Below are 25,564 nucleotides of genomic sequence, written 5' to 3'. Positions count from 1 at the left end.
ACACTTAGAGGTCGAACTAGAAAGTGCGTCGTTTCTGTATGCAGCCTGGTTTGGCGGGAAACATACACGACAGCATGGTTGCTTCTCAAAATTGGCACATGGAAATGCAATCAATACAATAATTTTAATAAATCAATATAAATCAATTTAATGGTGCTTATATACAAAGGGGAAAGCATGTATCATTTTCCAATCTACTCACAAGTACAATACATAACAATCGTACTTGTTGCTCTTGTAAGTTTCACCATTCTATCTGTCCTTGTTTAATGTTTTCTTCATATTTGTAAACCTCTTATTGTTTTCTTTCATTTCACTTTTGGTCTTCGCCATGATCAACTGTTTGTGTTTTACTTACCTTATAAGTTGCGAATGTCTCCTTTCGCATTCCACAATAATTTTGAATGGACCAATTCAATACAGTGTTGAATGTGTTACCCGTCCTATATCGGGACCCCATCTTACTCCTTATCAACTCTTTTACCATCCACTACCCTTTCCCATGTGTGCATATGTTTGACTTTTTTCTTAAACACTGTTAGCTATCTTCAGCTCTCTTTCTAACCATATCTCCACCATCAATTCTCCACTATACTCTTTACTTGGGACTCCAAAACTCCGTGACACTCCATCTGTTATCCCCTACTCTAGCATTGATATCTCCCAACATTATCACATTGACGTTTCTTCCAAAACTATCTAAGCACTCATTTATATCTATCCAAAATGTCTCCCTCTCCTCCAATTTCTTCTTACTACCAGGTCCATATGAACAAACAAAAAATCACGTGCCAAAGAATTTACTGAGGTCGTTGTTATGATTTTAAAAAGTGATACTCGTTGTACTTTACAGCTTCAATTGCTATAGAAAAACAGATAGCACATAGATGGGAAACAAGAGAGAGAAAGAGAAAGAGAGAGAGAGAGAGAGAGAGAGAGAGAGAGAGAGAGAGAGAGAGAGAGAGAGAGAGAGAGAGAGAGAGAGAGAGAGAGAGAGAGAGAGAGAGAGAGAGAGAGAGAGAGAGAGAGAGAGAGAGAGAGAGAGAGAGAGAGATGTGCTAAGATTGATTTGGCAGTAGTAAGTCACGACGTCTGCCACAGCCTCAACGAACTCTCTGGAGCGTTCAAACTGTAGATGTTCTTGCGTTGGGAGGACTTCGTGTTCTTGGGGGTTATGGTTCCTAATAGACCCTGCCTGAAGGTGGTATACGAAGCATTTAGAAGATCGAGGTGTCATAATTCCCACGTAAGAAGATTGGGGCCCACAGTTCTCGTGTATGTTTGTGTGTGTGTATCAAATTTATTGCAGTCACAGATGTAAGTAATCAAATTCAAGTCTATAAATACTTGCTTTCAGCTTTAATATAATTGCCTACGTGTGGGTCTCCAAGGACTTGAATCACGTGTTGGTCTCGTGATCAACAGCTATTACCCTCCCGGAGAGAGCTCAAAACTCCTATATTGCCCGATCTATGGGTAATGTTGTGATCTTAGACACATGCTAAACCCAATTTGTTTGTTTGTTTGTTTGTTTGTGTGTGTGTGTGTGTATGTGTGCGCGTGCACGTGTTTGTATACACAAATGGAACAACGCTTGTTGGATCCCGTTTCCAACTCTCCAATTTATCTCACCTATCCTGAAATTCATGTACAGTTCCAACATGTTCTATATCCTTCATTTCCATTCATCATATTCAGATTTGATTTCATGTGATGCTCCACCTTGGTCTATATCACCTTCTAGGTTATTCCAGAAATTCATGCATCTATATGGAAAACTGTTTTCTTTACATCATTTAGACATGACCGCTTAAAGCCTTCTTAACCTTAATCAAGGGAACTCTTCTGTCATTGTGAAAAAACAACTTATATCCTTCCATCTCTTTTTCCGGAAGAAAATGTCAATCAGCCATATTGATCCAGGATTCAGTAATATCTATATATCCCCCGTCCGGTTTTTGCCGTCTTTTACAACTCAAGTGGGAACACTGCTGCAGTATTCTTTTTCCCGTACCACAGGGTTGGGCGAAAAAGGAAATAAATATTCAGAGAAGTGGTACAGGACAGTATTAAGAGTGTGGGGACAGCATAACGGAGGGACAGTCGCAGTATTGTAAAGTAGCATAATTTCTCTATGAATAGAGATTTCCTCTATCACAGACAAAAAGATGTGTGGCTCTTGTTCGTAGGGGTGCCCCATATAGACCCTAAAGTATCAGTTGCACGCCACTGAACAGCTATTAACTCCACAATAACATGCAGCCAATACCACAGGGCACCGAGCGAGATGCAGGGATGACCCGTCATCCATGAAGAGCCAAGAAAAGAGGGAGGGAGGGGTGGTGAATGGGAATGGCGTATGTGGGAATTTATTTTTTTGCATATATTTGCTATTGTACTTGTAAGGGAGGCCGGTCTATAGTTGGTTGGATTTTCTTTGTTCCCTCCTTTGTATATTGGTACAATATTTGCATTTTTTCAATCTTATGGTACTTTTCCTTCTTTGAGTGAGAAATCAATTATCGTGTGTATTTTGTCCGTTAGTTCATCCATACATTCTTTCAATATCCAATTTGCAAATCCATCCGGTCCATGTGACTTTCTGACGTCCAGTTTTTTTTCTCATTTTTTTCTGTGTCACCGTTATTTCTTTCAATACGGGGAATCTTTTTCTCTGTCCTTCCTCCCAGTTTTGTGAGCTTTCAATTGTGAATACAGATTTATATTGTTTGATCATAATTTAAGCCATTTCTACATCATTTATATATTCTTTATTTCTTTCGCGCAGTTTCACTATATTATGTTTATCTTTTAGTTGGTCATTTATGTATCTGTAGAACAGTTTAGGATGGTCCTTGCATTTTCTGTTATATCTTTTTCATAGTTTCTTCTTCCCTGGGTATTTTTAGATATTTATTTCTTGGTTTGATGTATATTTGCCATTTGATCGTTTTTTCCCATCTTTTTCACGCTTTGTCTCTTCTATGTTTATTTATCTGTTCCCTCCTTGTATTTTTCTTTTAATAAGTTCCACTTCTCTTCCATCTCTGTTTCTTCATTTAAAAAAATTTCCCAGTTTGCATTTTGAAAAAAGTTTTTCGAAGTCCGTTTTGTTGTACATTAGTCTTCCTTTTCTGTTTCTCATTTCTTCTCACATCATTTTGTTCTTTTAGTTCGAACTCTATTAGTATTTAGTCACTATTCCAGGTTCTGATGTGAATATTAAGTCTAGTCTCGACGGTTCTTCATTGTTTGTATATCTGGTGTTTTCCTTTATCCATCGAGTCAATGGACAAACTTTTACCTACGTGGATAACCTTGCATTCACTTGTGTTAAATTTCATTAGCCACTTTTCAGATTAATGCTATGGTTTATCTAAATATTCTTGAATATCTAATTGATGTAAGTGATTATTTGCCATTCCGCACATTTTTGCATCATCAGCAAATTTGGAGACATTTATATAAGACTATGAATAGAAGTGTCCCAAGAACGGAACCTTGAGGAACTCCACTCGTAACATTTTTCCATCTAGAAGTTTTACCATTCAGAATAATTCTCTGTTTTTAAAGTTTACTTTAAGTGAAGCTCATTGGCCGAGCGGGTTAGGGCGTCGTTGCTTGCAGCGAAGGTTGAGGGGATGGCGGTTCGAATCCTACCACCGGCTAAGTTGAACCAAAGGCATGGTTCATTAAATTCCACGCCACAAAGTCCTCTGTGAGGGGCACTATCCTAGCCTCCCGATAAGGGGGAGTTTGTGACGTTAACCATATCATCAAAACAAGTTTATTTTGAATGTATCAATTTTCTCTTATCAGAGACAAGTGTTCACTGAGCTATAAATCAAACGACGTCACTGCCTGGGCCAGAAGAGGGATTTCTCGGCGGTTGGCGACAGTCCCACGGCGAATTTCGAACGAGAGAGTTGCTCACTACTCCACTAGTCACGGAAACTTCTATCATTTCAGATCCTCCGGCCGTATCTCCTAACAAGTAATGTTTTTGTTTTGTGTGTTTTTATTTCTGTCGCTGTCTCTATGTCTGTTTGTGTGTGTGTTTTTTTTTTTGCGTGTCTATGTCTTCGTGTGTATGTTTCTAAGTGCCTGCGTGTTTGTCTCTGTCCATCTGTCTGTCTCTGTCTCTGTGTCTTCAGGTGAGATGTGTCCAGAGATTTATGTTTGGCGTTTCATAGAAGTTGATTAGAATCGCCCGGTGGTTGACAGAATAAACCTACAACAGATCGAGATTGAATTAAAACTGGCCTGCGCAGACATTGCAAACGCTTCATAGAATTCAGTTCTGTTAATCTACAAATTAATTGTGACTATAAGAAATGTGCTGCCTTATGTCGGCATTTATTATACCTTCATGTTTGCACTAAGAACCCACTATTATTTGGATTTAAGAAAAGAAGAAAATAACGGATTTCCGTATATTTCGATCACTTGCTGTGATCCTCTTCACGCGGAATACATAGACAAGAGAACATACACATATTATATACAGATGAGAGAGGTAAAGTTAGGGAACATGGACAAGTCAACTCATGTGGCATCTATATTGTTGTGCGGGTTATGTGGTAAATCGTCCGCTTTTACAATATGGGGAAATAATTGATCAACTGCCAAGGTGGTTATGTAATCTGGTGACCATTGGCCTTTTGCGATGTTAAAATTCGGGAATTGTTTTATTAAGGAAGATTCAATTATTTTCCTTTTGTAACTACATTTGGATTTGAAAATGGTTTTTGCCTCGTCCCAATTTATTCTGTGATTGTTGTTGGCTACGTGTTGAAATACCGCGGAGTTATGTTGAGCATATTTAACTGAGTTTTTATGTTCTTTAATTCTCGTTTTTAATTCTCTGCCCGTTTGTCCCCAGTACACTTCATCACAATCTGAGCAAGGTAATTTGTAAACTCCGGGATTTATGTCTTGTGTTGGTCTGTGATGAACGTTAACTACTTTTCTGAAAAGATTGTTAGGATAACTAAAAATAATATTTACTCTATCTTTTGGCAACATTTGAGAGAAATTATTGATGGATTGGTTAAAAGGAAGTTTTAGGCAGTGTTTGTTCCATTTTTGATGTTGAGATGGATGGGAAGTGGATTTATAATAACTGGTTTTGGCTTTGCTTAAGGCCTTGTTTGTAAACCAGTCTGGGTACCCTAATCTTTTCAACTGAGTTTTGATGACGGAAATCTCTGAATCTAAATAAGATGGGCTACATAAGATTATGTAGCCCATCTTATTTAGATTCAGAGATTTCTGTCATCAAAACTCAGTTGAAAAGAGAATTAAAAACGAGAATTAAAGAACATAAAAACTCAGTTAAATATGCTCAACATAACTCCGCGGTATTTCAACACGTAGCCAACAACAATCACAGAATAAATTGGGACGAGGCAAAAACCATTTTCAAATCCAAATGTAGTTACAAAAGAAAAATAATAGAATCTTCCTTAATAAAACAATTCCCGAATTTTAACATCTCAAAAGGCCAATGGTCACCAGATTACATAACCACCTTGGCAGTTGATCAATTATTTCCCCATATTGTAAAAGCGGACGATTTACCACATAACCCGCACAACAATATAGATGCCACATGAGTTGACTTGTCCATGTTCCCTAACTTTACCTCTCTCATCTGTATATAATATGTGTATGTTCTCTTGTCTATGTATTCCGCGTGAAGAGGATCACAGCAAGTGATCGAAATATACGGAAATCCGTTATTTTCTTCTTTTCTTAAATCCAAATAATAGTGGGTTCTTAGTGCAATTACTAGTGTGTAACGACATTACTGGACAGTGACTTTCATGTTTCTTATAGCTGTCAGTGTTGAAGTATAATTTTCTTCGTCCAAAGGATCGATTATCACCACCATGATGCTGGGCCTGAACTCGGGCACAGGAGTGGCTCTGCTTCTGATGTGGGCGTCCTGTGTCGTCACGGCTCTACACCTGCCTGATGAAAGTAAGTGGTTAAAAGTGTTAAACCATTTCTTCTGCTCTTCGGACTTCGCTCAGTCCTACGGTGTCCCAATTAATGTTTAGTTCTTCCATTAAACTCTCCAGCCTGTGGTTTTCTGAAAGAGTTCTTACACTGCAAGTATAGACCTTAATTTTCTTCATGTTGTTCAATGTCCAAGTCTCGGATCTGCTTGGGTAGTATTTAAATATATTCAGTAGCACATTACCCGTAAGCGCACAAGGCAATGAGGTTGGACCTTTAGGAGACGATGATCCAACAGAAACGCCCGGTTTTCTTTCGGTTGTGTCATTAATGGTTGCTATGAAGAACTTTTGACATTAATCTCACCTCCCTGCCAACTAGTTTCTGGTGATATATCTTTGGTGTCATCTTATTCATTCTATTCGGTGGATCCACACACACACACACACACACACATATATATATATATATATATATATATATATATATATATATCCATATATATATATGTATGTATGTATATGTATGTAATATATATATATATATATATATATATATATATATTTGTTTATGTATGGTAATATATATATATATATATATATATATATATATATATATATATAAAACTAAAGACCCACTTTCGAAGAAAAATAAACGAAAGTCAAGAGATCCGAAATCTGCTGAAGAGGATCACAGACAGTGATCGAAATTTACGGATCTCTTGACTTTCGCCTATTCTTCTCCGAAAGTGTGTCATGGATCATTAGTGTAATTTTACCAGTGTGATACGACACTATTTTTTGTGATATCTATCTTCATATATATATATATGTATATATATATATATATATATGTATATATATATATATATATGTATATATATATGTATGTATATATATATATATGCATGTATATATATATATATTGATTGATTGATTGATTGATTGATTGTCAAATTCTCGGAAAGATATATAGACATAGAAGAAGAAAAAAAGTGGGAACATCATAATTGGAACGATGAGACTTTTTGGGCTTGGCGTCCTCAGAACCTTTGCCTGAGGACAGAATACATTCAGGTTCCTCACCGGGAGTGATAAAAAAGGCTGGATTCATTGGACCAAGGGTTTCCTCTTCTCATACGAAGAGTCAAGGATGAAGTAGGATTTGATTCGGTCACCTCCCTTATAAAGGCGATTGATTTTTTTTTTTTTTTTTTTTTTAACAGGGTACGCGTATCTCATTTCCAAGGACAAGTATCATCATCTTAACATGACAGCTGAATGATAACCAATCATCCTTGTGTTCATCGACCACTTTTAGTTCTAGTCTCTTCCGCCGTGTTCTTATTCTGTCGTGCATTTGTGTTTGTTCTTATCAAGTTTAACATTTTCTTATAGTTTTTCTTTTCAAACAATATTATATAACTTCTACTTTTTCCTTACAGGTGCAGAGCTTTCTCTCGCCAAAGTCAAGGTGGTTGTGTGTACCAACAATAGTGACTGCCGACCTTTCCAAGAGTGCTTGGAGGGCGTCTGCAGTCCAGCTCGCCCAATACCAGGTAAGTCAAGGTGTCGGATAATGGGTCGGGGATTGGAGATAGTTAAAGAAAATGGAGAAAAGTGGGAGTAAGGATGTGAGAAGTTTGTGACATAGTTTGGGAAGGTATGCGAAAGAAGGAAGTTGAAGATAAATGTGGGTAAAGGTAAGGTGATGAGATGTTCATGGATAGAAAAGTGGCAACAGACTGGAAGTGAGTATTAAGGGAGACTGGAGGATGTGGATAGTTTTAGATACTTGGGTGAGAATGTGGCGGGGGAAAGGGAGGAGTGGAGGTGGAGGTAGAATGTAGATTGAGAGAAGCAAGTAAATGCCTTGGGGGATTCAAAAGTGTAATGAGAAATAGACATTTGGGAATAGATGATAAGAGGAAATTGTATGAAAGAGTGATTGTGCCAACCACACAGTATGGGACAGATATTGTTTGACTTCAAAGATGGATAGATTTATAAATGTTAAAAATTCAGAAGACACTAAGGAATTCTCAACATTTGAAATTCCCATATTTCTATCTTTGTCAGTCTGTGTGACATGCTCTTTAATGTCATTCTCAGGTAAATAAAGGATTGATATTGCTTTGAACTGAGAGGAATGACTAGACATGATTGTGCTGGTCACAATCTTTGTATTTGTAAAATAATTACCATAGAAGATATTTTGTTTACATATTGTATCATGATGATGCAGTGCATGTTTAGATTGGCTGTGTGCTCTGTCATCATAGATGACCAGTCAGGAGAACTGTGTGTTTGTGTGGACATAAGATTTGATCCACATAAAGAATGGAGATGATTTTTGTCACTGAGGTTTTTGTCACTAGTGTTTTGTATTGATACAGAATGTGACATGATGATAATTCTTTCAAGTCATTGCAAGAAGTTGCAAATCCTGATCTCTTAGTTGCATAGTTGTCCTTGTAGTCCAGATGGTTAGAAATGTCTCGTAATTTTGAGCATGATGCTGTGCATTCTGGTAGAACTTGATTATCTTGTTAAGCAAATGGTAAGCAGCAGGCACTTCAGGAAAGGCCAAAATCTGAGCTGTAATATAAGATGAGAAGAGAGGAAATGTTTGAATGTGTTTGAAATGAGGTTCCTGAAAAGTATGATTGGGGTTACTAGGCTGGATAGAGTGAGGGTGTGAGGAGGAGAATGGGGGTGGAGAGGGAGTTGGGAGACAGGATTGATGAAAAAGTATTGGAATGATTTGGACACATGGAAAGAATAAGTGAAGAAAGATTAGTAAAAGAGGCGTGGAAGATTCAATTTGGAAGTGGGTAAGAACAACTTCGCCAACCGTGTAGTTAATGAATGGAATAAACTTCCTGCACAGGCAGTGTAATGTAGTTCAGTTCGAAGCTTTAAGAATCATTTAGATAAACACTTAAGCAAGATGCTGTAATGATTATCATCTATTCTATGTTATTTGTTATTGTTTTGTTATCATTTTTCTGTTTGATTCTCATTAATTATTAGTTATATGCCAATTTATTATTATTTACTATTTATCTGTTTGTATATATGGGTCAGTAATATAAACAGTACATATTTTAAAAATTAATGTAATAATGATCTGTTTCCATGACCTCGCCGAGTGACCCAACCTGAGCTTTCAGGCTTCGGAGAGGAGGGTAAATGTCTCTCTTGTCCTATTTATACTCTGTATCTCCATTTTATTGTTCTCATTTTTCTGTACTCCTTGATAATGTGAATATATCACGAAAGCGCTCGGACTCCGTGTGTTTTTCCTCTTCCTAGTGGACTCTGCATATTTGTGACTCACGTGTGACTTGTGAAATTTGTGCATATGCACATATATACATACATATATATATATACATACATATATTATATATATACATATATACAGTAAGCATTCGTTGAATCTTACACACACACACACACACACACACACACACACACACACACACACACACACACACACACACACACACTATATATATATATATACATATATATATATATATATATATATATATACATATTCATATACTTATATGTATACAGGGTTAATGAAAGAGTATTGAGATGGTTTGGCGTTTGGACATATGGGAATAATGAGTGAAGAATGATTAGCAGAAGAAGTGTGAAAGGCAGAAGTGGATGGAGTGAACAGGAGGGGGTGACCGAGGATGAGATGGATGGGGTAAAAGTAGCATTGAAAAAGAGGGGGATATCTATTAGAGGAAGAAAGGGAGAAGATAAGGTAAGTGTGAGTTGAGAAAGGTTGCATATGGAGGATGCTGTGATGCATGGAAGAGAGTGGGTTCCAGAGTGGTTGTGTGTAAATGATATTTTGACGCAGACCAATAACTGATAATCTTTGTGTTCATCGACCACTTTTAGTTCTAGTTTCTTCTGTTGTGTTCTTGTTGTTGTTATGTTGTGAATTCGTGTTTTATCTAATCATACTTAACATTTTTATATATTTTTCTTTTCATACAGTCGAGATCAAGTGTATCAATGATATTTACTGTCCACCACGCCTTAAGTGTTGCGACGGGGTCTGCAGGATGGCTTGCAAAAAACCAGGTAAGTCAACGAAAGAGAGGGAGAAGGAGAATGAAGGGGCGTCGCAGTACTAATCCACAAATGGAACTGTGACGTTTGGATGTAGATATGAAAAGGTTAACTGAAACGTTATCAAATGACGTGACGGAAGCATCAGACATCAAATCCACCGAAAATGATCAGGTAGGACAAGATTATCGGAATATATATATATATATATATGTATATATATATTATATATATATATATATATATATATATATATACATATATTTATGTATGTATATATATATATATATATATATATATATATATATATACACATACCACAGGTTTTTTCACTTACAAGAGAGGGAGCAAAAAGTAAATAAATAAAATGAAAAGGCATAACACTCACTCCGCAAGACACAGCACAGTCACAGCAAGGCCGCTTCATTTAATCGGCGAATCCCCTCTCTGTTACCTCATGCAGAAAAAGAGAAGACGGGGAGAAATCCCTTCGGGCTGCGTCAAATTATTTTTCACAAATACTCTTTTACCCACCCCAATTCTCCATTCACTCCCATTCATGCATAACAGCATCATCCATACACAAACATTCTCTATTCACCTATATCTTCTGTCCTCTCACGTCCTTTCTCAACAGACATTCCCCTCTTTCCCAATACATTTTTTACCCCATCCATCCATCTTATCCCTGGTCGCCCTCTCTTGTTCACTCCTACTTCTGCCTTCCGCACCTCTTTTAGTAATCTTTCTTCAGTCATTCTTTCCATGTGTCCAAACCATCCCAGTACTCTTTCATCAACCCTGTTTCCAACTCCTTTTCCACCCCTGTTCTCCTCCTCATCCCCTCATTTCCCACTCTATCCAGCCTAGTAACCCCTATCATACTTCTCAGGCACCTCATCTCAAACACATTCAAACTCCTCTTCTCTTCCTTTCTTATGTTCCAGGTTTTTGTCCCATACAGTGACGTCGGCACAATCACATCTTCATACAACAAAATATGTGCGGGACACTAGAGTTGTTTGGGTCACGAGTAGCGGGCTGGCAGGGATTAGAGATGTATCGGATGTTGAATTTCAGATAACCGCGGATGCGGATGTATATGCGGATGTCATTTTGTGGATACAAATTTGAATGTGGATATCAGTCTCTACTAAAATGCGGATGCAAATGCGGATGCGGATATCAAAATATGACGTCCTCGCGGATGCGGATGTTTTTACGTCAAATGTTCTCACCAAGAGGATACCCCCCCCCCCAAAAAAAAAGTTTCAGTGTCATATCATGCAGACAGAAGTAACAAATAAAAACAAGGTGGGAGAACCAAAATACTACCAAATGAGTTCAAATGGTGTCTTAATAGTTTATACTTCTCTCTTTGAAAGTATTTAAGTCACAGGAAGTCGTAAATACAGACGCAGGAAGGGAGTTCCAGAGTATACTAGTGGAAGTAAAGTGGAAGTACTTTTTGTTACAATAAAGTTTTATGACGAGTTTCAGCCACACATTTTGTGCGTTACCAGGATGCGGGACGTGGACCCAACTCGTCGTGCATCCCACCGACCACTTTCCCCAACCTCCACCCTTTTGAAAGTGGTTAACTATAAATCTATAACCAACTGATTGAACTGATACTATAAACACATATCTATTACTTAATATTCAAAGTTTAAGATGGGCAAGTTTCGTTTCAAAAACAGTAGCTTATCTACCTTTTCTGGAAAAAGCCGATTGCGCTTAGCGTCATATATCAAGCCAGCACTACTAAACAGCTGCTCACTAGGAATGCTACTTGGTGGACAGGAGAGATAGTGGCAAGTTACATTTGCCAAATCAGGGTAGACTGTCTTCATTGTCTTCCACCATTGTAAACTATCTTGACTTGTTTCACTTATTCTTTTCTCTCTGTGATATTTCTCAATATCTTTCATGAGAAAAGTTACTACAAATGATTTTCTGCTTCATCATTACTGCTGGAGGCAAGAATAGAGGTAATTTCTTCATCTAATGTTCCACAGGTGGTAAGTGTTTCACTCGTATCATCTCTTCTTCGTTTCCTTCGTGGTTCTCCATCTTCCTCTTCTAGAATAGTCGTCTGACGAAGCTCCTCACATACTCTGGCAAGTGATGATTTTACTTGATCAGTGACGTGAGATGAAGAAAAAAATTTACTCTTGTATCTTGGGTCAATATATGTTGCAATTCTGTAAAGATCTTAATTTTCAATCCAAGAAAATCTTTTCTCAGCATCAGCTTGCATTGCCTCTTTCATGAAGTTTACTGCCTGTGTTGCTTGTCTGTCTTCATTTAACTCAATCACTGATCCTGGGCCTGGTTCATCTTCAGAGCTTGTATCTGATGTATGAGTTTCTTCAACAGGGTTAGAAACTGCTGATTTGGTATGCTGAAGAGTGTGTTTTAAGGACTTTACAAATGGAATCACTTCAGCTGTTGTTGGTGTGGAGTCACTAAGTTTTTTTGTGATATCTTCATAAGGTTGTAAGGCTTGTACACATTTATGCATAATCAACCACTCAGTATTGCTGAGCTGTTTGATTTTGGAGTTGGTAGCAGCATACACACACACACACAGATTCCTTTATTTCTAGTGTTCTTCTTACCATGCGTAAGGTGCTATTCCATCTTGTGGGTGTATCATGAATAACAGAGAGTTTAGGTACTTGCAGCCTGTCCTGAATCTTTTTAAGTTCATCTTGTGCCATAGTTGAATGATGAAAGTGCGTAGCAGTACTACGAGTTTTTTTTTATCGTGTTTTCTATATCACAATGTGATTATAACCCAGTTTTAGCAATCAGCTGTATTTTATACACAAGACAATCCAAATTGTTTACACCTGAGAGAAACAGAGCTTTTTTCATATTTGCTACAGCATCACGCAGAACACAGTGGATATTTGTACGAGATATATCCCACTTCATCAGCATATCATCAAACATTTTGAAAATATACTCTCCTGTATGTCGTTCTTCCAGTGGTTCAGCACCTAGAACAAAGTTTGTTTTTTTCAAATTCCTTATCTATGGTATGTGTAGTTAAACTCAGCAATGAGACACCTGCTGAGGTATCTGACCACACATCAGTTGTGAAGGAAAATTTGTTGTCTTGCTTCACTTCATCAATTATTTATTTTATTTTCTTGAAAAAAGACTCATACATATCACTACATATCATTGATGAATATAAATTTAGCTGCTTTAGACTGTATAGTGGAGCAGCTTCAGTCATCAGTCTCATGAATCCTATGTCCTGAACATGACTGAAAGGCAAATCATCCATGACTAACATTTCTGCAATGCATTTATCCAGTTTCTTTGCCTTAGGGTTAGAAGCATCCCATAATTTTGCACTCTGAAAATACTCAGCAACATTCCTTTGCTTAGCATCTGTCTTTGCTTTTTGCAAAGGTGTTTTTTCTGTATTGATTTTTTCTTCCAACTTCTTTGTCTCTTTTGCCATTAACTCTTCAAACTGTTCTCTATGCACTGATTTCAAGTGGTTTTTCAAAGATGTAGTTCTACGTCCCTTTCGTGAATAATCTTTCTTGCACAACAAACACTGTGCTAGGTCACTTGACTTGCTCATAAAATATTTCCACACTTCACTCCTATGTGACGCCATTTTTCAGCTGCTGTAGCAGTCAGCACAGAACAATAAGGCCTTGTAAAATTGATTATAATATCCTTTTAAACCATCACTGGCAAACTGTATTATCAGCGAGGAGCAATCAAGGAAGGAGTAGCACTTCTTCCATCGAAGGCAAACTCTTACCAAACTGATGACCTAGCTGCCAGTGTACTGTGTAGGACTTATGCTCAGAATGCCAGTTTACAACTTATGGATCAGTATTATAAATTTTCGAGATGCTTAGCAAGTGTAAAAAGAAAATTACTTTATTCTAATGCTTCATTGCATTAAATTCTAGTAAGAAATACATCGAAAAACCTTCTATAATAGTAATAATGATAATGATAATAATAAAACAATAGCTAATATTACCCTTCTTCTGTGAAAATCTTTTCATCGGCAACTCACTGTATCAGGAGAAACAGGCGACAACAGGGAAGCTCGTGCGATAAGAAGAGTTCAGCGCTGCCGGTTTATATATATTTTTCTTATTTTATTATTTGTATAAATAGGAAACATTCGCATTAAAAGTATTTAAGGAAGAAGCACTGAATTCTACCATGTGAAGTGGGAATAAGGTCTAAGACTGCAACCTACGACATTACTCAGCTACATGACACACACATTACAATCTCTCTCTCTCTCTCTCTCTCCAGCAGTAAGGCATCGGGGTGAAGGTGACAAGCAAGGGTGATAAGCCTCCTCTCTATCTCCCTCTTCACCCTCCTCACACACACACACACACACACACACACACACACACACACACACACACACACACACACACACACACACACACACACACACACACACACACACACACACACACACACACACACACACACACACACACACACACACACAGTGACTCACTCATCTGTCGTTACTAAGTATCTAACATTCCACCATTCACATTTTGCAGTTTATTTACTATGTATTTGTACTTCATAGTCACTAAGTAAAATTCACCCCCTTCTCCTGACCTTCCCCTAAATTCTAGACACATTACGTTATGTAAGTTTGAAAGAAAATGAATCCGTGATATTATTTGCTTTAGTTTTACTAGATGATTAATTCATTAGATACACATCAATAAACTTACTCCACATTTCTAAGCTCTGTCTGAACTCTAAGTCTGTAAGCACCAGGCAGTACTCTACTACTCTGCTAGTCTGTAACTGCGTGTCTATATATTACTCTATAATTCATAAGTTGTGCAATATACAAAACACATCCGCATCCACACATCCTCTGTTGAGTGTGGATGCGGATGCGGATGTATATTTCACCACAAATGCGGATGCGAAGGCGGAGGCGGATGTTCAGTTTATCACAACTACGGATGCGGATGTTCAGTTTATCACAACTACGGATGCGGATGTGAATTAATATGCGGATATTCCGCGGATGCGGATGCGGATGCGGATGCGGATATCCGATATATCTCTAGCAGGGATGACGTGTCATAGTCCCTACATCTCCCCCATTGTATTAATCTTTGTAGTATATTAGTATGTAACTTGTCTGAACAAAATACCCGAAGATGCCTAATGTATGGGTAATGATGTGACCTTACACGCACACACACACTCAGCTCCCCGCCTACGAAAGTTGGAGTAACGACTCGCAGCACAGCGATACTGAAATTGTTTCAGCCCCGGGCGAGATTCGAACCCGAACCGCCATAGTGGCAGCCGAGAACTCAACCTCCGCGCCATCGAGAGAGAGAGAGAGAGAGAGAGAGAGAGAGAGAGAGAGAGAGAGAGAGAGAGAGAGAGAGAGAGAGAGAGAGAGAGAGAGAGAGAGAGAGAGTATTCACCATGGTATTTTTTGGATCACGTGTTGGACTCGTGGTCGACAACTATTTCCCTCCCGGAAGAGAGCTCAGAGCTCATATGACCGATGTATGGTTAATGCTGTGACCTTACACGCACACACACACCCAATTCCTCACCCACGAGAGTTGGAGTAACGACTCGAAGCGCAGGGATATTGGAATTATTTCAGCCCTGGGCAGGACTCGAACCCGGACCACCGTAGTGACAGTCGGAGACTCTACCAACCGCGCCACCGAGTCGTGTGTGTGTGTGTGTGTGTGTGTGTGTGTGTGTGTATGCAAATCTAATTCTTAGGAATTTCTTCTTTCATGGATGTTAAAAGTAATGAATATATTTGTCCTCAGTCTTATGTCTCACTTTTTGATTTACCAACAATATTACCCTCGTTATTTTAAGTAATGTTTAATTGTTATTTTTATTATGTGCCGTTACGTGCTCGCCTGGCAGGACCCGCTCTTTGTTGTCCACAAAATGAACCGGGTCAGCTGGGTGTATGCGCTGAACTCTGCGAAGACAACGATGACTGTCCTGGAGGCGGATTGTGTTGCTCCAATGGCTGTGGACATGAGTGCACGTAAGCATAACTGTTGCTTATTCTTTTTTTTTTTCTTTTTTTTATGACGAAAATTTTCTTTCCCTGCTGCCAACTTTCTTGTATCACCCTCTGCCTACGATCCATCCTTTTACTGTTTTTTTTTCCTATCTTGTTTGATTTTTCGCTCCGATCCACCCAGTCGGACTATAACAAAAGGTCTAGTCTGGCAAAGAAGTGGTTTTGAACCTCCAAACCCAAATGGCTTAAGCAACCAACAGTGCCATTAGTATTGGTGAAATGAAACCACTGTGTATTACGAGACAACTATCGTTTCGTTGGATCTCTTCACACATCCCTAAAGACGGTTGCATCTGTCAAATTTGTGTATTGGTTTGACGTAATCGTTTCAATTAGTTTCTAAAAAATTAACTCATGGGTGTGCGTATGTACAGACATAAACAAGAATTGCTAAGGGAGCAGTGTACTATAAATTCAGCGATCATATTTTCATGCAAGAAATCAAAATTCTCGACGGCCGTGATATTTGTTAACATTCTTTTGTCTTCTTCCAGATCCTACAAAAATTGCACTTGGATCGAGCCGCTGACTGTGGTTGTAGGCTAATATATAATCACACTGAGCAAAATGTACCTTAATCACAACTCCAACATCTCACCTCATTAACAAACCAGGCACTGGCAGGTGATCTGTTTGTGCACCATCCAGAGTGAATTGTCCCTCAAACAGATCTAAGAGGACACAAAATCCTCGAACAACTTGCCAGCCTAATACTACATACATACATACACTACCCGGAAGATTCATCTTAACAGTGTTCCATCAAGGATGTAATGTGACAACCCACGTCTGTTCTGATATTCTCTCCCTCAAAAAGAAAAATAACTAAATGAATAAAAAAGAAATGAAATAAGATAATAAGTTGAATAAGAAAACTAGCTGTGAAGGCAGGTCCATCTACACATAGAATACTTGGTCGTCGTTGTTGAGTTTCGGAACCTAACCTGGATTCGATAAGCAACTCCAAGAAAACCCGCAGGCCTCTTTCGTTAACCCAATGTCAAATTGGTCTCCTTCAGCCATTTCTTGCCTCCCTCAGCCACTTTCCAGTTTACCCCCTAATGTGTCTATAAATGTAGCTTTAGCACTCTCTGTGAAAGACAAAACTGTATAGCATCGCATGTTCAACAGCAGCAATATCACCAACTATATAATCAACTTGTGTGATGAAAAACTGATTGTACTGGGTCATAGAATAAAAGCATATCTTCAGCTTTAAGCCATTATTATCCCTCTGGAGCGTAAGTGTCCACTCAGCTAATTAAAATCGCCTGGATTTAGCCAGAATAAAAACCCTTAGACACGTCCGTTCCACGTGCTATTCGAGACTGCTCCTGCCCTTCGTAGGACGTGGCATTCCCCTCGACTGAAAAACGTCGTTTGGGGTTCAAGGTACGTTTTGCTCGGTGTCGATTATCGCTCAACGATGATCGTTCATGACTCAATGATGATCGTCAAACGATTGTCTAGAGCACTAAGTCTTTGTTTTTGAATGAGGCTTGTTTGCTTTTAGCAGCGAAGTACGAGTCTAATCACCCAACCTACCAACGCGTTTACCCAAATATGATGCCAGGTATGATGTGCGTCACACGCCATTGGCTGTGATTGTAGGTTAATATATAATCACACTGAGCAAAATGTACTTTAATCACAACTCCAACATCTCAACTCATCAACAAACCACGCACTGGCAGGTGATCTGTTTGTGCACCATCCAGAGTGAATTGTCCCCCAAACAGATCTAAGAGGACACAAAATCCTCGAACAACTTGCCAGCCTAATACTACATACATACATACATTGTAATTATGGGTGATTTTAACTCAAAGGAAATATGTTGGGAAGAAATGACAGTAGAAGGTGGAGAGGAACTTTGGGGAAATATTCTATTGGATATGACCATTGAATATTCATTGACTCAATGGGTAAAGGAAAACACTAGATATAGAAACAATGAAGAACCGTCGAGACTAGGCTTAATATTCACATCAGAGCCTGGAATAATGGGCAAAATGGAATACAAGACACAAGTTGGGAATAGTGACCACATACTGATAGAGTTCGAACTATAAGAACAAAACGATATGAGAAGAAATGAGTAACATAGAAAAGGAAGACTAATTTACAACAAAACGGACTTCGAAAAACTTTTTCAAAATGCAAACTGGGAAACTTTTTTAAATGAAGAAACAAAGATGGAAGAGAAGTGGAACTTATTAGAAGAAAGATACAAGGAGGGAACAGATAAATACGTACCAAAGAAGAAACAAAAAAGGGTATACATAAAGTGTTGGTATAACAAAAACTATAGTGAAGTTAAACATGGAAGAGACAAAACGTGAAAAAGGTGGGGAAAAAACGACAAAATGGCAAATATACATCAAACTAAGAAATGAATATGTAAAAATACCCAGGGAAGAAGAAACTATGAAAAAGATATAACAGAAAAATGCAAGGACCAACCTAAAATGTTCTACAGATACATAAATGACAAACTAAAAGATAAACATGATATAGTGAAACTGCGCGAACGAAATAAAGAATATACAGATGATGTAGAAATGGCTGAAATTATTATCAAACAATATAAATCTGTATTCACAATTGAAAGGTCACAAAACTGGGAGGAAGGACAGAGAGAAAGATCCCCCGTAATGAAAGAAATAACAGTGACACAGAAAAAAGTGAGAGAACAAATAAAAAAAAGACAAAAAAAAAATCGACGTCAGAAAGTCACATGGACCGGATGGATTTGCAAATTGGATATTGAAAGAATGTATATTTGAACTAACGGACAAAATACACAAAGAAGGACAAGTACCACAAGATTGGAAAAATGCATATATTGTACCAATATACAAAGAAGGGAACAAAAAAAGTCCAACCAACTACAGACCGGTCTCCCTTACAAGTACAATAGCAAAAAATATGAAAAAAAAAAAAAAAAAAAAAAAAAAAAAAAAAAAAATCCCACATACGCCACTCCCATTCACCACTTCTCCCTCTCTCCCTCTTTTCTTAACTCCTCCTGGATGACGGGTCATCCCAGCATCTCGCTCGGTGCCCTGGGGTATTGGCTGCATGTTATTGTAGAGTTAACAGCTGTTCAGATATTTTGGGTCTATATGGGTCACCCCTACGGACAAGAGCCACACATCTTTTTGTCTGTGATGGAGGAAATCTCTATTCATAGAGAAATGATACCTTATTACACTGCAACTGTCCCTCCGTTATGCTGTCCCCACACTCTTAATACTGTCCTGTATCACTTCTCTGAATATTCATTTCCTTTTTCGCCGGACCCTGTGATAGGGGAGAAAGAATACTGCCGCAATGTTCCCACTTGAGTTGTGAAAGATGGCTAAAACCGGACGGGGATATACAGCTATTACTGAATCCTGGATCAATATGGCTGATTGACATTTCCTTCTTGAAATTGAGATAGAAGGATATAAGTCCTTTTTCTCACAAGGACAGGGTAGGCAATAGCACTTTTAGTTAAAAATACAATAAGTTGTATTATCAACAATTCGATAAAAGGAAGAGGATAGTATGGAATATATTTGGGTGGAGATTATAGGCAAGAATAAGACACTTATTACTTATTGGCGTCACACACTCATATACACTTTACACTCATACAACTCATATTCTCCCACAGAAACACACACACACTCATTAATACTAACACGTACACTCATTCAAATTCATACACACTCATATACTCTCGCATATACATACACTCGCACATACATACATATTGGCTTGCTGGTATGGTGGTACAACGTTTGCCTGCTATCACAGTCGCGTGATAGTTGAAATTAACCTCTTAAGTATTAATAGAAACCACAGAAGGGCGGTTTGAAAAGGGTTACTACCATAAATCTAAGTTTTATCTCTTTTGGACTAATAGATCATATATAATTACATATAATAGTCCCTAGCATATCTGCATCGAATTGAGTGACGTGCATGGGGTAGACACACACACACACGCACGGACACGCACACATACAAGCACACACACACACACACACACACACACACACACACACACACACACACACACACACACACACACACACACACACACACACACACACACACACACACACACACACACACACACACACACACACACACACACGCACATACAAATGAAGTTCAATACCAAAAAATGGAAAGTACTGGAAATGGGCAATAGCGGCAAAAGACGACCCTTAAACTATTTCTTGTAAAGAGACCCCACTACAAGTGTTTCAGTAAGTACACCAATAAAACACGGCTGCGGGTTTTCCTGCGTATATTCCCACTGGAACTCCACCTGCTGACTATCGGCTCCTGGCTTGCATCTCTGCTTGGAGCAGTAGAAATGCTGGTGTTGCATTTCTGACATGGTTGGCAGTCTTACAATATTTTGCAAATAGATTCAATAACGAAGATGCCAATAGTCATACAATGTATTATGTATTGATCATAAAGTTGTTTATTTGTTTCTTGTGATTTAATCAGTATCCATATTGATTTAGATAAGGAGTATAACGTGTTGTTTGGGCTCCGAATGATTACATGGATTGATGTATTGATCACGTAAATGGAAACCTCTTTTGGTGTCTGAGCGTACGCTTGTTCGTGTGTGTTCTTGTGGTGATTTTCCATGGAGGGTTATACAGAATCAAAAGATGAGAAAGATTTGGGTGAAAGACAGACATATCAGTAGAATTGTGGCAGAGACTACGGATCTGCTGCAAAATATTAAGGTGGGCTTTCACTATATGGATGAAGAGATTATGAAAAAGACTTACAGAAACACTGATCCGTCTAAGACTAGAATATGTGTCAGTCTTATGGTCCCCACACAGAGTAAATGAAATAGATAAGATCGAGAGAATACAAAGGGCATCAACCATAGTGGTCGCCAGCCTGGTACATAAACCATATGAGAAAAGACTAAAAGCAACTTGTTTACCAACTTTGAAGGATCAAAGAGAAAGGGGTGATATAATTACAGTTTTCAGGTTACTAAAGGGGAATTGCGTTGACAGAAGAGTTCCCTTGATTAAGGTTAAGAAGGCTTTAAGCGGTCATGTCTAAATGATGTAAAGAATTTTTTTTTCCATATAGATGCATGAATTTCTGGAATAACTTAGGAGGTGATATAACCCAAGTTGGAGCAACACATGAAATCAAATCTGAATATGATAACTGGAAATGAAGGATATAGAACAAGTTGGAACTGTACATGAATTTCAGGATAGGTGAGATAAATTGGAGAGTTGGAAACGGGATCCAACAAGCGTTGTTCCATTTGTGTATACAAACACGTGCGCGCGCACACACACACACACACACACACACACACACACACACACACACACACACACACACACACACACACACACACACACACACACACACACACACACACACACACACACACAAACAAACAAACAAACAAACAAACAAACAAACAAATTGGGTTTAGCATGTGTCTAAGATCACAACATTACCCATAGATCGGGCAATATAGGAGTTGTGAGCTCTCTCCGGGAGGGTAATAGCTGTTGATCACGAGACCAACATGTGATTCAAGTCCTTGGAGACCCACACGTAGGCAATTATATTAAAGCTGAAAGCAAGTATTTATAGACTTGAATTTGATTACTTACATCTGTGACTGCAATAAATTTGATACACCCACACAAACATACACGAGAACTGTGGGCCCCAATCTTCTTACGTGGGAATTATGACAACTCGATCTTCTAAATGCTTCGTATACCACCTTCAGGCAGGATCTATTATGAACCAAAACCCCCAAGAACACGAAGTCCTCCCAACGAAAGAACATCTGCAGTTTGAACGCTCCAGAGAGTTCGCTGAGGGTGTGGCAGACGTCGTAACTTACTACTGCCAAATCAACCTTAGCACATCTCTCTTTCTCTCTCTCTCTCTCTCTCTCTCTCTCTCTCTCTCTCTCTCTCTCTCTCTCTCTCTCTCTCTTTCCCTCTCTTGTTTCCCATCTATGTGCTATCTGTTTTTTTATAGCAAATGAAGCTGTAAAGTACAACGAGTATCACTTTTTAAAATCATAACAATGATCTCAGTCAATTCTTTGGCACGTGGCAATTAGCGAGAACACCATCGAAGGTATGAATTTGAATTTAGTGAATATTATTAGGAAATTGGCAGAGAAAGAAGAAAGAACAGAAATCGTGAGAAAAACAAAGTACTCTAAGATCTTTACAAATGGAGTAAGTAAACTTTTAGATGGAAATTAACCAAGAGAACAGGTAGATTTTTGAAGTGGATATTCGACTATAGGCCATTTGCAGACGATGAATCAACTAGTCAAGAAAATGAGAGAAAACACTATACCTCTTTGTTTAGCTTTTGTAGATTACGAGAAGGCTTTTGACGTTGTAGAACAAATAGCAATGCTATACTCGATACGAAAGTAAGATGCAAACGAACACATTGCAAGGGTTCTAGAGATCATTTATGCGAAAGGTATCGCTGGAATTCGATAACATAAAGAACAAAAGATGAAGATCGAGAAAGGAAGATGGCGAGACAATACAAAGTCACCCGTCTACCTGGAAGAGAGTTTCAGGTTGAATTGGGAAGAGAAATGTTTGAGGATTCATGGCGAACACTTTAATCACCCAAGATTTGAGGAGGCCATTATCCTTATTTCAGAAAGTACAGAAGACTTGCAATACGTGCTAAGTAATCTAAACAAGAAAACCCTCAAATTACGTCTAAATATGTATAAGAGTAAAACCAACGTAACTTTCAACATGAAAATGCAAAGTAAAGGGATTATAATCGAATGTGAGAATCTTGAAGAAATTGAAAAATATAATTATTTAGGCTAGTGGGTAAACGTCACTACAGATCTTGACAATGAAATACAAAAGCGTATTACAATCAGTTGGAAAGTTTTTGCTGAACGTAAAAAGGTTATGCGAGGCTCTTTACATGTTTGAAACGCAGAATTTGCAATAAATGTTTAATATCAGCCATCATATATGAATGTGAGACCTGGAAACTGACGAAATAGATGGACAAAACCAGGGAGTGGACAGAGGCGAAAGGAGAGACCGATAGCGGGAATATACTGAAAGAAAGAAAGAAAGAGGTTAAGCTGAGTACGAAAGCAGACATGAACACACACATGAACAATTTGGGTTGAGCATATGTATAAGATCACAGCATTACCATAGATCGGGTTATATTTGAGTTCTCATCCGGGAAGGTAATAACTGTCGATCACGAGGCCAACACGGGATCCAAGGCCTTGATGACCTTGATGAATCACTTCCGGGCAAGTATACGAACGCGCAAAGCAAATGTTTATGGAACTGAATTTAATTACAAATGTGGTTGCGATAACCTTGACATATTAATTTGCAGCCATAATTCATATCTGTTATCTATTGCGTGTGGTGGAAGTATCTTTAATATCAATGTAGGTGAAACTGTGTTGGGAAATGTGAGTTTTTGTATGTTCATATGGACTTGGTAGTGAGAAGAAATTAGAGGAGAGGGAGACATTTTGGGTAGATATAAATGAATGCTAAGGTAGTTTTGGAAGAAACGTCAATGTGATAATGTTGGGAGATATCAATGCTAGAGTAGGGGATAACAGATGGAGTGTCAGAGAGTTTTGGAGTCCCAAGTAAAGAGTATAGTGGAGAGTTGTTGGTGGAGATATGTTTAGAAAGAGAGTTGCAGATAGCTAACAGAGTTTAAGAAAAAAGTCCAGCATAAGTACACATGGGAAAGGGTAGTGGGTGGAAAAGTAGTTGATAAAAAGTAATATGGGTTCCCGATATTGGGCGGGTAACATATTTAACATTGTATTCAAGTGGTGCATTCAAAATTATTGTGGAATGCGAAAGATGACATTCGCAACTTACAAGATAAGTAAAACTCAAACAGTTGATCATGGCAAAGACCAGAAGTGAAATGAAACAAAACAATGAGAGGTTTATACATATGAAGAAAACATCAAACAAGGACAGATAGAGTGGTGAAACTTACAAGAGGAACAAGTACAATTGTTATGTATTGTACTTGTGAGTAGATTGGGAAAATAATACATGCTTTCTTCTTTTGTATATAAACACCAGGAAATTGATTTATATTAATATATCAAAATTGTTGTATTGATTAGATTTCCATGTGCCCATTTTGTGAAGGAATCATGCTGTCTTGTATGCTTCCCGCAAACTCAGGCTGCATACAGAAACGAGTTTCTAGGTCGCCTTTGAAGTGTATGCACGTTTTGTTGTAGTGCTTTGATTTATCTAATACACTATTTTCCCTTTGCAATATGATTTTATTAGCCACCCGCATACAAGTGGTAGACAAACAAAAATATATCATTGTGGTAGGATGGCAGGGGCAATATTTAGTAGTGTGAAATAAAAACACAGGCGACCCATTCCGGAGATCAGACTCCGGTCCTTCGGGGCCCCGTAGGTTGGGGAGGCCATGCTAAGGGCATTTATTCTTGCCTCCTGTGGGTTGAGCAGGTGATCCCTGAAAAGGGATTCCAAGTCGTGTTGACTGCTGACGAACTGTGCTGTTCCCCATTTTTACACTGAGCCCCCTCCGCTTACCGTGTGAATTGTGACGAAGGAGCACTCTCGAATAACACGCGGAACGGGCGTGTCTAAGAGTTTTATTCTGGCTAGATCCAGACGATTGTAATCAGCTGAGTGGACACTTACGCTCCAGAGAGATAATAATGGCTTAAAGCTGAAGATATGCTTTTATTCTTTGACCCAGTACAATCAGTTTTTCACCACACAAGTTGATTATATAGCTGGTGATATTGCTGCTGTTGCACGTGTGGAAGATCTCATTACATCCTAGATGGAACACTGTTAAGATGAATCTTCCGGGTAGTGTTGATGACCATCAGTCAGAACATCGGCTCGATCTTGGTGCAATTTGTGGATGGTCTGGAAGAAGACAAAATAATGTTAACAAAGGTCACGGCTGTCGAGAATTTTGATTTCTCGCATGTAAAAATTAATTTATAGTACTCTGCTCCCTTAGCAATTCTTGTTTCTGTCTGTACATACGTACACCCATGAGTTAACTTTGTAGAAACTAATTGGAACGATTACGTCAAACCAATACACAAATTTGACAGATGCAACCATCTTTACTAATGTGTGAAGAGGTCCAACGAAATGATAGTTGTCTCGTAATGCACAGTGGTTTCATTTCACCAATACTAATCTAATGGCACTGTTGGTTGCTTAATCCATTTGGGGTTGGAGGTTTAAAACCACTTCTTTGCCAGACTAGACCTTTCGTTATGGTCCAACTGGGTGGATCGGAAGCGAAAAATTAAACAATATAGAAAAAAAAAACAGTAAAAGGATGGGTCGTA

The 25,564-nt window shown here is 38.4% G+C and overlaps 2 protein-coding genes across 4 annotated transcripts in view; one reads left to right on the top strand and one right to left on the bottom strand.

Annotated features, from left to right (window-relative positions):
• Window positions 1-3,857: 3,857 nt before the first annotated feature.
• Window positions 3,858-17,363, top strand: LOC143018263 (uncharacterized). Of its 2 annotated transcripts, none has more exons than XM_076173528.1 (6): window positions 3,858-3,994; window positions 5,875-5,982; window positions 7,412-7,519; window positions 9,984-10,070; window positions 15,990-16,116; window positions 16,650-17,363. In XM_076173528.1, exons 2-6 carry the CDS (start codon window positions 5,892-5,894, stop codon window positions 16,699-16,701), a joined length of 465 nt encoding a protein of 154 aa, XP_076029643.1. In that variant the 5' UTR covers window positions 3,858-3,994; window positions 5,875-5,891; the 3' UTR covers window positions 16,702-17,363. The 2 variants fall into 2 exon arrangements, with proteins under 2 accessions (XP_076029643.1, XP_076029642.1); XM_076173527.1 differs by having other exon boundaries at window positions 7,406-7,519.
• A 7,559-nt stretch (window positions 17,364-24,922) lies between these two features.
• LOC143018261 (uncharacterized) overlaps window positions 24,923-25,564 on the bottom strand; it is a 10,274-nt gene continuing 9,632 nt past the window's right edge. For both annotated transcript variants that reach the window (XM_076173525.1, XM_076173526.1), the window contains exon 5: window positions 24,923-25,127. In XM_076173525.1, the coding sequence (XP_076029640.1) occupies window positions 25,088-25,127 (40 nt within the window). In that variant the 3' untranslated portion in view covers window positions 24,923-25,087. The remainder of the gene's footprint in view (window positions 25,128-25,564) is intronic.

This window comes from Oratosquilla oratoria, chromosome 34 (genome assembly GCF_046742065.1).
Source record: "Oratosquilla oratoria isolate Oo_2021 chromosome 34, ASM4674206v1, whole genome shotgun sequence".
NCBI lineage: Eukaryota > Metazoa > Arthropoda > Malacostraca > Stomatopoda > Squillidae > Oratosquilla > Oratosquilla oratoria.
Note: the sequence above shows the minus strand (reverse complement) of the source record. Positions and strands in the feature narration are given on the sequence as shown.

What these genes read in the sequence shown, in the direction of transcription:
- LOC143018263 (XM_076173527.1), top strand. Translation starts at nt 5,892, where the DNA reads ATGATGCTGGGCCTGAACTCGGGCACAGGAGTGGCTCTGCTTCTGATG. An exon ending in TCCAGCTCGCCCAATACCAG is followed by an intron (nt 7,520 to 9,983) that starts GTAAGTCAAGGT and finishes CTTTTCATACAG; the next exon opens with TCGAGATCAAGTGTATCAAT. An exon ending in GGCTGTGGACATGAGTGCAC is followed by an intron (nt 16,117 to 16,649) that starts GTAAGCATAACT and finishes GTCTTCTTCCAG; the next exon opens with ATCCTACAAAAATTGCACTT.